The sequence below is a fragment of the Xiphophorus couchianus genome, chromosome 15 (genome assembly GCF_001444195.1).
Source record: "Xiphophorus couchianus chromosome 15, X_couchianus-1.0, whole genome shotgun sequence".
In the NCBI taxonomy this organism is placed as follows: Eukaryota; Metazoa; Chordata; class Actinopteri; order Cyprinodontiformes; family Poeciliidae; genus Xiphophorus; species Xiphophorus couchianus.
Window position 1 is genome coordinate 21877148 of NC_040242.1, and position 12892 is coordinate 21890039.

The following is a 12892-nucleotide window of genomic DNA, read 5'->3' on the forward strand; positions in this document are numbered from 1 at the left end:
ACCTGTAAGCTGTTGGACTGCAGCAGCTCGGCGTCTGTCAGTGTCCCCGCTGTTACGTTAATCAGGATATTTTCCTGCGAGAAAAACAACTCTGTGAGAAATAAGAACAGGAAACACCCGTGCGCCTCACTGCTACATTCTAGTGGAAAGACTAACAGCGACGCTAACACCGCACAAAGAACCTCTTTTTTTTCTTACCGTGTTTAGCTGCTTTGTCATCGACTCGGCGACAAACAGAAGAATAATAAAACAAACAGTGGGACTCGCCATTTCCGCTTTTAGTTCTCTTCCATCAAAAAAAGAGTCGGGAAAAACCGTTGCGCACACCTACGAACTGCGCAGGCGTACGGAATGTTCTGCTGTTTTTCTCGCGAGAAGTGAAAACGTCAGTATGGCGGTGCTCCTTGAAACAACGCTGGGGGATATTGTAATTGATTTGTTCACCGAGGAAAGACCTAAAAGTAAGACTATAATGTTACAGTAACCCAGAACTATTTGTCAGCATATTAGCTCGTTCATAACTGAGCGAGACGTCAGAGAGCTTATGAACAGAATATGGCGGTGTTAGCTTTGGTGGCTAGCTAGTCTGTTGTCTGTTTCATTCAGCTTTTGTTTTACCTTGTTCCAGAATTACTCTAATTGGAGTACAGTGTTATAACTGTAATAAGTGTTACAGTTGTAATACGTTAGGTCATGTCTGACTTCCAAATACATTATGTTCTAATGTTACCATTGGTGCATCTAAACATTTGTGCTCTCTTTCAGCCTCCCTAAATTTCCTGAAATTATGCAAAATAAAATACTACAATTACTGCCTCATCCACAATGTGCAGGTAATGCTAAGTTGTCTTATTTCAAACTGTCTCCGCTGTCAATCTGTTCTTATTTTTGCTAACTCTGTGCTGTTTCAGCGAGCCTCCATAGGAGGGCGCCAAACGCCAAGCTTACAGTCAGAGCTACCATTGACGTTCACACAGCTGTGGAAGGATTTTAATGTTTAATCCTTTGATCAAATGTAATATGGCATATTAACCGAAGTAAAACAGACATCACATACATTTTTCATCACAATTTAATCTAAAAGCTGAGCATTCTGGCTACTCAAAATCTTAAATGGTAATTACACTTTTTCATGTCAAAGTCATACACTTCCCTGTTTCCAAATTCCTTAGTCTGTCTAAAATTCTGTCTACTGGACTGAGATTACTACTAGCTTTGCGTAACATTTGAAGCAAGTACTAAAAAAATCCCATGAAAATCAAAAATATTTGAAGTGTCATTCTACATTCAGATTTGCTGATAAACTGTGCTATATATTGGTGTGTTTTTCTCAGAGGGACTTCATCGTGCAGACTGGAGATCCTACTGGAAATGGCCGTGGAGGAGAATCTGTCTTCTGGTCAGTCAGTAAAACAGTTTCAGTTGTTTGGGAATCGGGCGGCGCGCTGAAAACCTGTCTGTGCTCCGGATCCGCAGCAAACTGTACGGAGACCAGGCGCGCTTCTTTGACGCGGAGAAAGCACCGCGCATCAAGCACAGGAAGAAGGGGACGGTTTCCATGGTGAACAACGGAAATGACCAGCACGGCTCTCAGGTGAATGAGAAGAGAGCTTTTAGAAACCTGCCATATTCTTCTTTTTTTAGGGCAGGAATATAAAAAAAAATGTAAATGCACCCATCAGATGTGCAACCGGAATAATTTGTTTCTTAGTTTCTCATCACAACCGGGGAGAACCTGGATTACCTGGATGGAGTCCACACCGTGTTCGGAGAAGTCACAGAAGGGCTGGACGTCCTGACCAAGATCAACGAGGTTTTTGTTGACAAGGATTTTGTCCCGTTTCAGGACATCAGGTGAGCGGGAACCAAGAGGCCATGTCACACTTATACATCTACTGGGCTTCCTTAGATAAGAGCTTTTTTAATTACTTTTAATAATTCATTTAGCTTACTGTACTGTTTGATAACTAAGGTCAGTTGGAATGTATATATGAATGAATTTCAATGTTTTGTTTTTGCAAGGTGGATTGAGATTACATTTGCTGTGAATTTGACTTATGTTCCACCTACCAACTATCTTTTGTCCAGTTCCTAGTACAAATATCTTAGATAGGAACTTTTAATCAATACATCCTTAATTTATTAGTTCCATCAGCAGATTTCTAACCCTTGCAACCTGGTAAAATGTTTTTCTTACTTTATTATCCTGATTTGTTTTATTTTTACGGTTTGATCATGAGACGCTGCTGTTGTGTTGCTGCAGGATAAACCACACTGTGGTGCTGGACGATCCGTTCGACGATCCTGCCGATCTGCCGATTCCCGATCGATCGCCTGAGCCCACCAAGGAGCAGCTGGATGTGAGAGCAGCCGCGCTCATTCTCACCAGAGTGACGGGGCGGCTCAGAGACGCTCAGGCAGACGTAGACGCTTTAAGGAGTTTGTGTGAATCAGTGTTTGTATTTGCAGAGCGGTCGTATCGGAGCGGACGAAGCGATCGACGATACGGATGGGAAAGGAGCCGAGGAGCTGGAGGAGAGGCTGAGGGAGAAGGAAGCCAAGACTCAGGCCATCCTGCTGGAGATGGTGAGACACGTGTCTGCTCCCAGTCCTCTGGCTGGGGGACACAATGAAGACACACTGAGTGTCCCTGCAGGTTGGGGACCTCCCGGACGCAGACGTGAAGCCTCCTGAGAACGTTTTGTTTGTGTGCAAACTCAACCCAGTCACCACAGACGAGGACCTGGAGATCATCTTTTCACGCTTTGGCTCCATAAAAAGGTCAGGATTCTTATTTATGTCAGATACATCTCTGTTTATTTTTTATAGATTTTTGCCTGAACATTTTGTAGTCGTTGTCTGTTTTCTTTTGATGTTACCAGAACACTTGCTTTTGTCTTTTTCTGAGTAGTTGTGAGATCATCAGGGACTTTAAAAGTGGAGATTCCCTCTGCTACGCTTTCATTGAGTTTGAGAAGGTGAGCAGCAGCATCTCTATACACCAAAAAGGCCTTATTAATACTGACCCTCTAACAATAAGTATGACCTCCTTTTGTCACTGTAAGCAGCCCTGACCTCTGACCTGTGATGTTCAGTGGCTCTGCGGGGTGGAACCATACTAAAAATCTGTCCATTCATCTATCCATCTGTTCTGTCCATCCTTTCTTTCAGCAGAGTGTCAGCACGGCCTTAAAAAGTCTTAAATCCATCTATGTAAAATGAGGGCCTTGAAATGTCTTAAATTTATTTTAAAAATGTCAGTTGCCCTCAAATACGTTGATCACTGGTTTTAAATGTTTAAACTTTGGTTGTTTTGGGGTTTTTTTGCAGGCTAAAGTTTGAGTCATGCGCAGACATCTTCGTTGTGTTCTGTGACTTGAAGCGGTGGAGGCTAACTCACTGCTAACATGCCCTTGCTAGCTGGCTTTTTTTTTTGCATAAATTCAAATTGCATCCAGTTGCAGGATGTTTGTTTTGCCACCGGCTCACTTCTCTTGCCAAACTATCAAAGCCAGCAGAATCTTCCAGTCATCCGCTATATTTATAGTTTTTTCAGTCTTACGTTAGCAATAAATGACATAATAATATGATAAGGGAAAATGAGTGCAATAATTTTCATTCGCATGCTTGTTTCTGTAATTTGCTTCACCTTTAGAGATGCTGCCCTTTAATATTACTGAAAAACCTGCATTTAGGAAAATACTGCAGACATTTGACACATAATACAAAGTGGTTAGTTTTTACATGTCAGATTCACATTATTTTGGTAAATTAATAACATTGCAAAAAGAAAACAAAAACAAAATACTACTTTACAAATGCAAAATTTAGCAAAAAAGGATTTTTTTTTCCAATAAAGTCCCAACTGGCTGTTTGCCTGTTTTTTTTTTTTTTCATTCTGAGCCTGATGATTAAATTCAAAAATACTTTATTGATCCCAAAGTGAAATTAAATGTTGTAACTCGTTTCAATTCAGATATTATAGTGATAACTGTGTTTTGAAGCACATTTTTGTTTTGTTCAGACTTCATGATGTTTTTTTAAATTTACTGTTTTAGTTATTTTGTTGTTTATTTTGGACATTTAAAAATGTTTTCCAGTCACAGTGTTAAATCTTCTTTTGGAAATGAAAGTTTATTGATTTTTGAGAGGCGGCGCTTGCAATATTATCCCCTTATTGTTATATTTGTTTAAAATGACCTCAAAAGGACAATATTATTGTTTATCGCAATCATTTCTGGGACAATTTATAATATGTAATCACGACTGGCCTAAACTTGTCAAGACGACAGAAAGACAGTAGTGAGGTGTGCAGTGGGTTAGCGGTGGATTGTGAAGTTTGTGATTGGTGATGTGATTAATAGTAAGAATAGGGAGGCGGATGGTGAAGGTGGATCCAAAGCTCTGCTCTGCTTTATAAAGTCAGACATGATTCAGCTGGGTTAAGATTCACTGTTGTAACAAACTCTCTCTTGATGTTCGACTCACTCGACTTTCCTTTTAATTAGTTTTTCTTCATGTGCTTTTTGCGTGTTCTGGTTCAGCAGGAAACATAAGCTGATAACATCTTGTTTTTCCGTATACATATATGCCCTCCGGTTTTTATAAGGGAAATAATAACAGGTGGAAAAACCCTGCAGGATGTGAAGTCTGGAAATCAGTCATAAACTCAGTTTGCTCTGTTTATGACATGTTGATTATGATCCCATCTGATTGTTGGAGTCATTATGACAGAGGTGGGAAAGTGAGGCAAATAGAGGAGGTCTCACATCTCCGCCTGTCACTGCTGTGCTTCAGAGCCGCTGCAGTTTAGAAATAAGAGCCGATAAGTTGGAAACGTTAAACCTGTCCTACAAGGTTGGTTAGGTCAGATATGTAAGATAATAGGGAAGATCATATTTGCACGGTTTGTTTTTCAGAGGTGAACCGTGTGAACCTTTGATCTGGGGAATAATGGGGCTGCAGGAATTTCACTGCAAACAACAAACAGAATCAAGGCTCTGAAGGAGCTGAGTGCAATGCATTGTGCAACCAGTAGAGGGTGCTATATTTTTAGGTAGATGTTGACTCTTATGTTTGGCCAGTGGCGTGCATCAGCACCAAACGGTTCTAGTAAAGAAGCCAGAAAAAGCTGACTCCTTGAAAATGAAAGATAAGAGAGGAGCCGGGGGTTTTCCACAGCACATTAAAACGGAGCAAAATGTTCCTGCTTCCACATGAAATCCATGTTTTTATTCCGGGTTCCTGAACTTGGCAGCTGCTATCATATTCCTCCTCATATGGGCAGCTAGTTAAATCAGCTTTTGGCTTTCCTTTACCTTTTGTTTGAAGACATTTAAGAGCTTGCCTGTCATTTAATATCTGGAACATTTCGAGAGAATAGTCAGTGTACATTCAGCAGGTGCATAAGGCGGGTATTTTATGTGAGGTCTGCTGTTATTGGTCGAATTAGAGCTGAGTTTTTGATCACATTGTTCTTTTCTTTTTTTTTACATTGAACTTTACAATATATAAACCTGTTTTCTTGACAGCAAGAAGACTGTGAGAAGGCTTACTTCAAAATGGACAACGTGCTGATTGATGACAGACGGATCCATGTGGACTTCAGCCAGTCGGTTGCAAAGATCAAATGGAAAGGGAAAGGTAGCCATGCTGGTCCTGAGGTTGGACTTTTAATAACAATAGTAATAATCCATTTTTTCCACATAGCGCCTTTTTAAGTACTCAAAGACGCCTCACAAGAGTACAGCAATATAAAATCAAACAATGTAGCGTAATAGAAAAACATACTAAAAGGTTAGATAATATTTTCCACTTAGTTTGTGGGAGTGACAGTTTCTCTGTTTCATATTGTTTTTTTAACTTAAAGGGATAGCTCTGTGTTTTTGAAATGAATTTCTTTGAAGTTTACAAGCAGTTGGTATCGTATCTGCAGTAGATTGCTCTGCATTTCTCAAAAATTTAGACTAGCTGGTCCCAGAGGCTAAAGCTAACAGCTAGTCAGAAAGAAGCCAGTGTCAAAGCAAACCTCTGCTGACACTGGCTCTGAAACAACATCAATTTACAGTGTAACTAACCCCCAGTGAAAACATAACGCCACCACTGACGAGCTTAAAAAAGTTTGTCTTGTGAATATCTTGGTAAACTTCAAATGAAACTTCAAAAAATAAGTTTCAAATTTCACTTCAAATTTGAAACTTATTTGAAGTTTCAAATGAAACTTGCTAACTACAACTTGTTAGCTTGTTGTTAACTAACACGATAACAGTTCACAACAAACAACTTGTTAGCTAACAACAAGCTAACAGCATCTTGCTTAGTGGCTTGTTTTAAGTCAATAATTCCTTAAGACACCTTTAAAAAAAGGTTAATTCCCTTTTATGACTAGACATTTTACCCGTACAATTATATGTAAAATTGTGACAAAAATGTCAAAATTTGTGCAAAAACGTAAAGATGCAACACTACTTACCCTTTAAGGAACATCCAATCCAAGCCATCATCAGGGTCACATGGTCTGCTTACACACACAGGTCCATGATTGTTTACACAGGAAGTGGAGGTAGGAGGCGTGCACCTCCTGTGTGAAGCGCACACTGAAAATTGGACATGTGAATGTGAAGCATTTTCAGTTAAGAAGGAAACAAAAAGTTAAGATAAATAAGTAGAGGGAAAAAATTCATAGAATGCGTACTGACTAAATGCTTTAGGTGCTCTGTTCTTGTTGTTTCACACAGAGCGTTCATTAGTGGTGCACAGCCTCCTGTGTCTGTGTCCTAGAGATGTAATCACAGGCTTCCCTGTAGATAAACAGCCAATAAACAATAAGGATAACTCCTGCATTCATAAAAGTCTCCTTTAGGTCAGACTAGCCATTACTAGTCTGGATTCATGCTAACATAACGATCAACTCAGATACGACTTTAGCTGTTTCTAAACCTTTAACAGAACCTCACCTCTAAAAGTCTGCACTGCTCCTTTAAGTGAACAGCTGTGTGTGTGTTCTAGGTGGGAAATACACTAAAGATGACTTCAAGGCTTACGAGAAGGACTTGGAGAGCCGTTCCAAGCTGACTCTGAAGGATCAAGTGAAGCCCAAACAAGAGTATCCTTCTGTGTTCACATGCCTGGGAATGTTTTATCTTTCTGTTGATAGTCTTCTGATTCGTGTCTGTCTCCACTGCCTTTCTTTTTCTGAGATTTCCATAACCTTCCAAACAGCTCCAAGTATGACCTGCTAATCGAGGACGAGGAGGAGGCGACGAGCCATCGGTTCCCTGAGAAGAAACACAAGAAGCACCATCATCATTCAGATGACGAGGACAACAGGAAATCCAAAAAGCACAAGGTCAGTTCTTTAACCTGGAAGTTCACAGGCCGTATTGCGTTCTCAGTGTTTCTATTTCCAGCTGATGAGGGGTATCCTGTGAGAGTCTGGAAGTGTTGCTGCCAGGCAGGTGCCCAGATTTAATGGTGTTTTTGTTCATTCCTGAATATCCAGGCATCAGCAGTTAGATTAAATAATCCATTTCAGCTTCGTAATGATCCGATCAGTCTCCACCTCACTGGACTTGAGGTTGTTAACTCAGATGCAGCGGCGAGGACTCATTGTAGCTTTTTTTACTCCATCCCTACAATATCTCCATCATTCTCTCTTCTGTTTTCCTTCAGCCTTTATTGTGGGTGAGGCTAATCAGTGCCTCTGATATTGATCATGTTATTTTCACAAACAGTTGTAAAATACAGAAAATGCTGACTAGAAATAACTTTTCCTGTACCTTTGTTTGGCGCCCGCTCTAGTTGAGCGCCCACATAGATCAGACCTGTTCTTTGCACCACTGTTCAAATGATCAGCTGTCCTTCCTTCTGTAGGGGGACTGATGGCAATACGGACTTAGAATTCAATATTATCTTGTGGTACTACTGTGATAAGGATAAAAATTTTAAAAAAAGATTACTACTCCTTTTTTTCCCCCTGTAACTACACAAGCGAACGCCACAAACACAAGTTGTTGGAAAACATTCCCATTTGAAACGGGCGTCTTCAGGACACCTGACTTATAGCTGTGATTTACGTCACTAAGCTGCACACAGTAACTGCATTTAATCTTATTTTCAAATTTATTGATAACGTGGAGTTTTGTTTTTTATTCAGCCTCATTAGTTGAAATTTACTGAGACAACGATGAATCAAAATGTTTATCTTCAGAACCCTGAAGCCTCATGTTGGTGGCCAGTCCGTCACATAGGATCGTTGCATTTGTCTTCATAACAGAACATAAGACACTTTAGCATAAGGGAGCATGTAGCATGATGTGAGGAAAACTAATGAACGTAAAATAAGAGAAGAGAAGAAGAGAAGTGTGTGTTAGGAGCTTCCTCTGCTTCCTTCAAAGAGAGGAAGACGTTTGTGGAGATTGAGAGTCTCCTTCCTGTTCTAAATGTTTTTCTTTAGAAGGAGTCAGACCCTCATCACTACCAGGCTTCACTGTCCCATGTTTTTTCTCCTGTCTCTCTCTCTGCTTCTGCTATGTTTGCTTTATTTCTCCAGCTTGTGTGTGTGCGTGTGTGTGTGTGTGTTGTTGTTTTCTATTACTGGAATCATTTTAAGACCTGATAAGAAGCAGATATTGTTTATTATGAGCTGGTATGTGCAGTTTGAGGTGGGAGATGTATTTTTTATTTTTATTTAGCAGGGTTACATAATGATGTTATGATCCCAGGATTTTATTTGAGCAGTTTTATTTATTATCATGTAGATAAATCGTATCATTTGTTTTAGCTGTTTTCGGGCTCCCAGGGACCCAGCGGTGCACAGTCAGCAGAATGAGATGCCACATGTTAGTTTTATTTTTCAACAGTCCAGACAGTTTTACGTGGAGCGACTGAGAATCACCAGCGTGTAGACTGTTCCTCCAGTCTGAACATGCAGCTCTGGAGTTATTGTTGACCTTTGACACTGAGAACCTCCTGGTCAGCACCATGTTGCGGTGAATGGCCATGCAGACTGTTCTCCAGTCTGGTAGGAAGTGGCGTTGCAGGAAATGTTTGTGTCATATCTCAGCAATCTGCAAGAATGCAGAAGGTGTCTGACGGGAACGCTGAAGGGTTTTTGGAATGAAGGCTGACGGATGAAGAAGCAGACCTCAGGCTCGTCACCTGTCGGGAAAGCCACCTCAGGTTTGCCAGGAAAGATATCAGCAGGCAGATAATGCTAAAGTTCTCCTGTGGAATACTTCCTTGTTCCTTTAATAACTTTCTTATCAGGCTTCACTTTGTTCAATTCTTCTTCCAAGAGAAATGAAACAAGAAGCTCAGGCTTCCAAGAAACCTGAGCACTCTCTCTTTCTCTTCCTCTCTCCCTCTCTCCTGTCGGCTCCTCGTCTGGCTTTAAAGCTAAAGATGCACCAATCTGACACTAATATCTGTGTCAAATTGAACTAAAACTCTAGTTTTGGTGTCTGTGACAATGTTCCAGATCCATAATCTGTTCAGTCTAATTCTATATTTTAATTGTTTTACATTTTATCTAGAATTCTAATTGCACTTTCTGAACCATTTCAAAGACAGTTTGTTGTAGTTTATTTTACATGTTTGACCAGAGGTAGTCGACCTGTTGGTGTTTCTTTACTATTTATGTTTCATTGGCTGAATTTATTCACTGACTGACTAAATCAGGGGCGCCGCCAGGAATCTTGGGCCCATGACAAAAAAATTTAATTGCCCCCCCCCCCCTCCCCTGCAGCTGCTGTTACAATTTCTTGAGTCTATCTGACCCATCAAAAGTGTCACAATCTTTGGTCCAATACTGATACTAGCACAATATTTACTGCTCATGAATTTTACAGCAGTATTTTTAGATACTGAAATGTTTCTCCCCACGAGCAACAGTCAAAAGCAACGTGTTAAATATACATGAACAATCCAGACTTCTCAAAAAATGCTGTGTAGTTGCATTTTATTCAAGCTGCAGTATATAACTTTAATAAAAAATATGTTTTCTCCATATTTGTTAAAGCTGTCACCATGTTGTGACAGTTTGAGACAAATAATCTGTGAAAAGATCAACCTCCTCCACCTGCTCCCTGAACTACTATTACTGGTTAAAGTAATGCAACGTTCTGGCCAAAAACAACCAATCAGAACCAGGAGGAGGGGCTTAGTGCTGTCAATCAACCTCATTCACTCACTACTAAATGTGCTAATGGTGAAGAAACAACCTATTGTTATTGCTAGCTGCAGCATAGCACAGAGCAAGGGGAGGGAGGGAGCAGCCACATGAGATTGTGATTGGCAGCAATAAAACTCTCCTGCCTCTGATTGTTTGTTTCTAGATGTTACTGAGAGAAGGCAGAGGAAATAGATTCTTCACAGATTATTTCTATACCATACTGTCACAACATAATGATAGTTTTAACAAATATGTAAAGAATTTTTTTTAAATAAAAGTTACATACTGCAGCTTTAATTTCACTTAGGAGAGAACGGGTCAGGAGGGACTAGAGCTGCTGCTGCTGACTGACTCATCTGTTGAGAAGTGGTAAAAAAAAATACAGGAACAAGTTCAATACATGAATATGTTGGTCATTTCTTTCCGTAATTCATTAGACGCTAGTGAAATGGAGGCAAACAGTAGTCTGTAGCTAAGCTAACTATGCTAAATGGTTGATAATCTCACACAGTCTATCCACCTCTCAGAGAAAAACTGAGTTATAAATTGACACATTTACCTTTTTCTCTCTCTGTCTCTTTATTTTTTGAAAACCTGACTATTATTTTTATTAGCACCATAGTAACAGCCACAGTTGTTGTTCTTGTTTTCTACTGACTGCTGCTGAACAGCGTCAAGCTCCAAGCAGGAACGAACCGTTTCATGCAGATCCAGGAGAGTTCAGGGCAAATGTGTGCTTTTTGGTCTGGGAGTGGGAACATTTAATTTTTACTGCTAAAAACTATTTTAGAAAACACAATATGATTAATTTTGTAATTGACAGGGCCCCAATAATTTTTTATTTCTATGAAAAAAATAAAGAAATAAATTGCGGAGGGCCCCCTGTTCGTCAGGGGCCCTGGGAATTGTTATAGCTTTTCCCCCCTATACAGCGCCCAGGGACTAAATTCATGTTGTTTTGGTTTTACATGTTTGACCTAACTAGTGAAGCTGTTGGTGTATGTAGGTGTGCTGTACTGGTGCAGTTAGCAAATAAATTAGTAATCCAGTATATTTATTGTTAAAAAAACAAACATTTTAAGTCACTTCTGCTGTTTTTTGTATGGGATCAGTATCGGCCAATACTAAACCTCAGATATCAGTATCGGTATCAGAAGTGAAAAAAGTGGATCAGTTCATCTCTAACTGGGCAAAAAAGTCTTTCCTAGAAGTTCAAACTTGATCAAAGGAGTAAATGTCCTCCTGGTTCCTCCTAACTGGACCTCAGTCCCCGTCTGTCTTCTCCCACCTCGGTTCTCACCGTCCTCACCCTGCTCTTGTTTCCAGGACAACGAGGAGAGCAGACGCGACCGAAAGTCTGTCCGCCAGCGCTCGGGCTCTCGCTCGCGCTCCAGAGACAGAGAGCACAAACACGGCAAGTCCCGGCTCAAACACGGGAAGGAGAGCCGGGACAAAGGTCACAGAGAGCACAGCCGCAGCCGCAGCCGCTCGCCCAGGAAGTCCAAGGATAAAGACAGGAGCAGGTTCAGATGAGGGAACCGGCTGGTATTATTTTAACTCTGACCTTTGTTTAAAAATCTACTAGGAGCAAAAATTACATCAATTGTACAATTTCTAGATAAACAGTGCATAGAAAGACTCACTATGACGCGGAAATTGTCTTATCACTTCTACTTTTTTTTGTTGTTATGTTGTAACCATGACAGACTTCCTCATCGCCGTGTTGTTTACTTCTTCTGCATCTTCCTCTTGTGACCACCGCATTTAGGACAAAGGCTGCACATGGTCCCACCTGCTGCTGCCTGCTGTGGGGGCGGGTTGTATTTTAGAAATGTCTGTATGGAAAGTTGGTGGGCGGGTTCCCTCCGCCCCCACGCTGCTGAGGGAAACCACTGGTGTCTCCCTCCACCCACCTGTCAGAACTCATGCGTCTGTCTGCAGGGTCACGCTGAATCTCAGAGCTGCGCTTCTTGGAAGTTTGACAAATTTCCAGTTACAAAGATTGAACTTTAGCAAATGAATCTGAAATCAGCTGAAAATTGACATTTTAAATTTGATGCCAAGGATAATAAAATATTTTTCTAACCAGCACACTTTCCACTTGTCCTTTTTAGTTTATAATGTTTCTAACTGATGATTGAGATGATTAATCACTAGAGGTGATTTGTTTGTATTTTGTTGTGTAATTGTAAATAAGCTGAATTTGTCCCTTTTTTGATTGTAGTGCTGTGAAAACTCTTTCACACTTTAATATTTCGGATCACCTAACAAAGGTTATGTGGATGTCACTGAACACTTTGACGAGGGCAGTCTCAGTACTGTGGTTACCATGGAACCCAGACTGAAACCAGACATTAAAGCAGTTAGTCATCTATAAGTAGCTGTTTAACTGTAGCGGCTGAATGTTGGCCTGGAACTCTGCAGCAGTGATTAATCCACATTGTTCTTTTATCAGTGGTATAATAAAAGCCTGGAGGAAAACACCTGATGAGAGCGATGAGTTCACCAAACAATATGGTGAATCACTGTTTAGTCGTTATTTACTGTTTTCAACAAGGGCCGGTTTGGTTTGAATAACTTTGTATCTTCAATAAGTAAAATTATTTGTATTTTCCCAGACCAACATTAACCTGTGGAAGAACCACAGTGCTGGTTCTGTTGGACTTTAGTCCTTTCAGTAAAATGTCAACAGTACTGAATGCTGCGCAGAAGAGTTGGTCA

The 12892-nt window shown here is 40.5% G+C and overlaps 2 protein-coding genes across 5 annotated transcripts in view; one reads left to right on the forward strand and one right to left on the reverse strand.

Annotated features, from left to right (window-relative positions):
• The window catches only part of ginm1 (glycoprotein integral membrane 1), a 13455-nt gene extending 13116 nt beyond the window's left edge, over window positions 1–339 (reverse strand). For all 4 annotated transcript variants that reach the window (XM_028039700.1, XM_028039698.1, XM_028039701.1 and 1 more), the window contains exons 1-2: window positions 199–339; window positions 3–74 (exon numbers count right to left, since the gene is read on the reverse strand). In XM_028039700.1, the coding sequence (XP_027895501.1) occupies window positions 3–74; window positions 199–270 (144 nt within the window). In that variant the 5' untranslated portion in view covers window positions 271–339. The remainder of the gene's footprint in view (window positions 1–2; window positions 75–198) is intronic.
• On the forward strand, window positions 331–12260 carry ppil4 (peptidylprolyl isomerase (cyclophilin)-like 4). The gene is made up of 13 exons (XM_028039696.1): window positions 331–461; window positions 766–833; window positions 1335–1399; window positions 1477–1594; window positions 1712–1854; window positions 2264–2360; window positions 2470–2586; window positions 2657–2781; window positions 2912–2978; window positions 5532–5643; window positions 7009–7105; window positions 7222–7348; window positions 11498–12260. The coding sequence occupies exons 1-13, from the start codon at window positions 392–394 to the stop codon at window positions 11702–11704; spliced, it is 1413 nt and encodes a 470-aa protein (XP_027895497.1). The 5' UTR covers window positions 331–391; the 3' UTR covers window positions 11705–12260.
• Window positions 12261–12892: the final 632 nt, after the last annotated feature.

Bases quoted from the DNA above. Each gene is read 5' to 3' on its own strand.
- ppil4 (XM_028039696.1), top strand. From the start codon at position 392: ATGGCGGTGCTCCTTGAAACAACGCTGGGGGATATTGTAATTGATTTG. The intron at 1,400-1,476 runs GTCAGTCAGTAA...CCGGATCCGCAG, and splicing joins GGAGGAGAATCTGTCTTCTG to CAAACTGTACGGAGACCAGG. The intron at 2,587-2,656 runs GTGAGACACGTG...GTGTCCCTGCAG, and splicing joins AGGCCATCCTGCTGGAGATG to GTTGGGGACCTCCCGGACGC.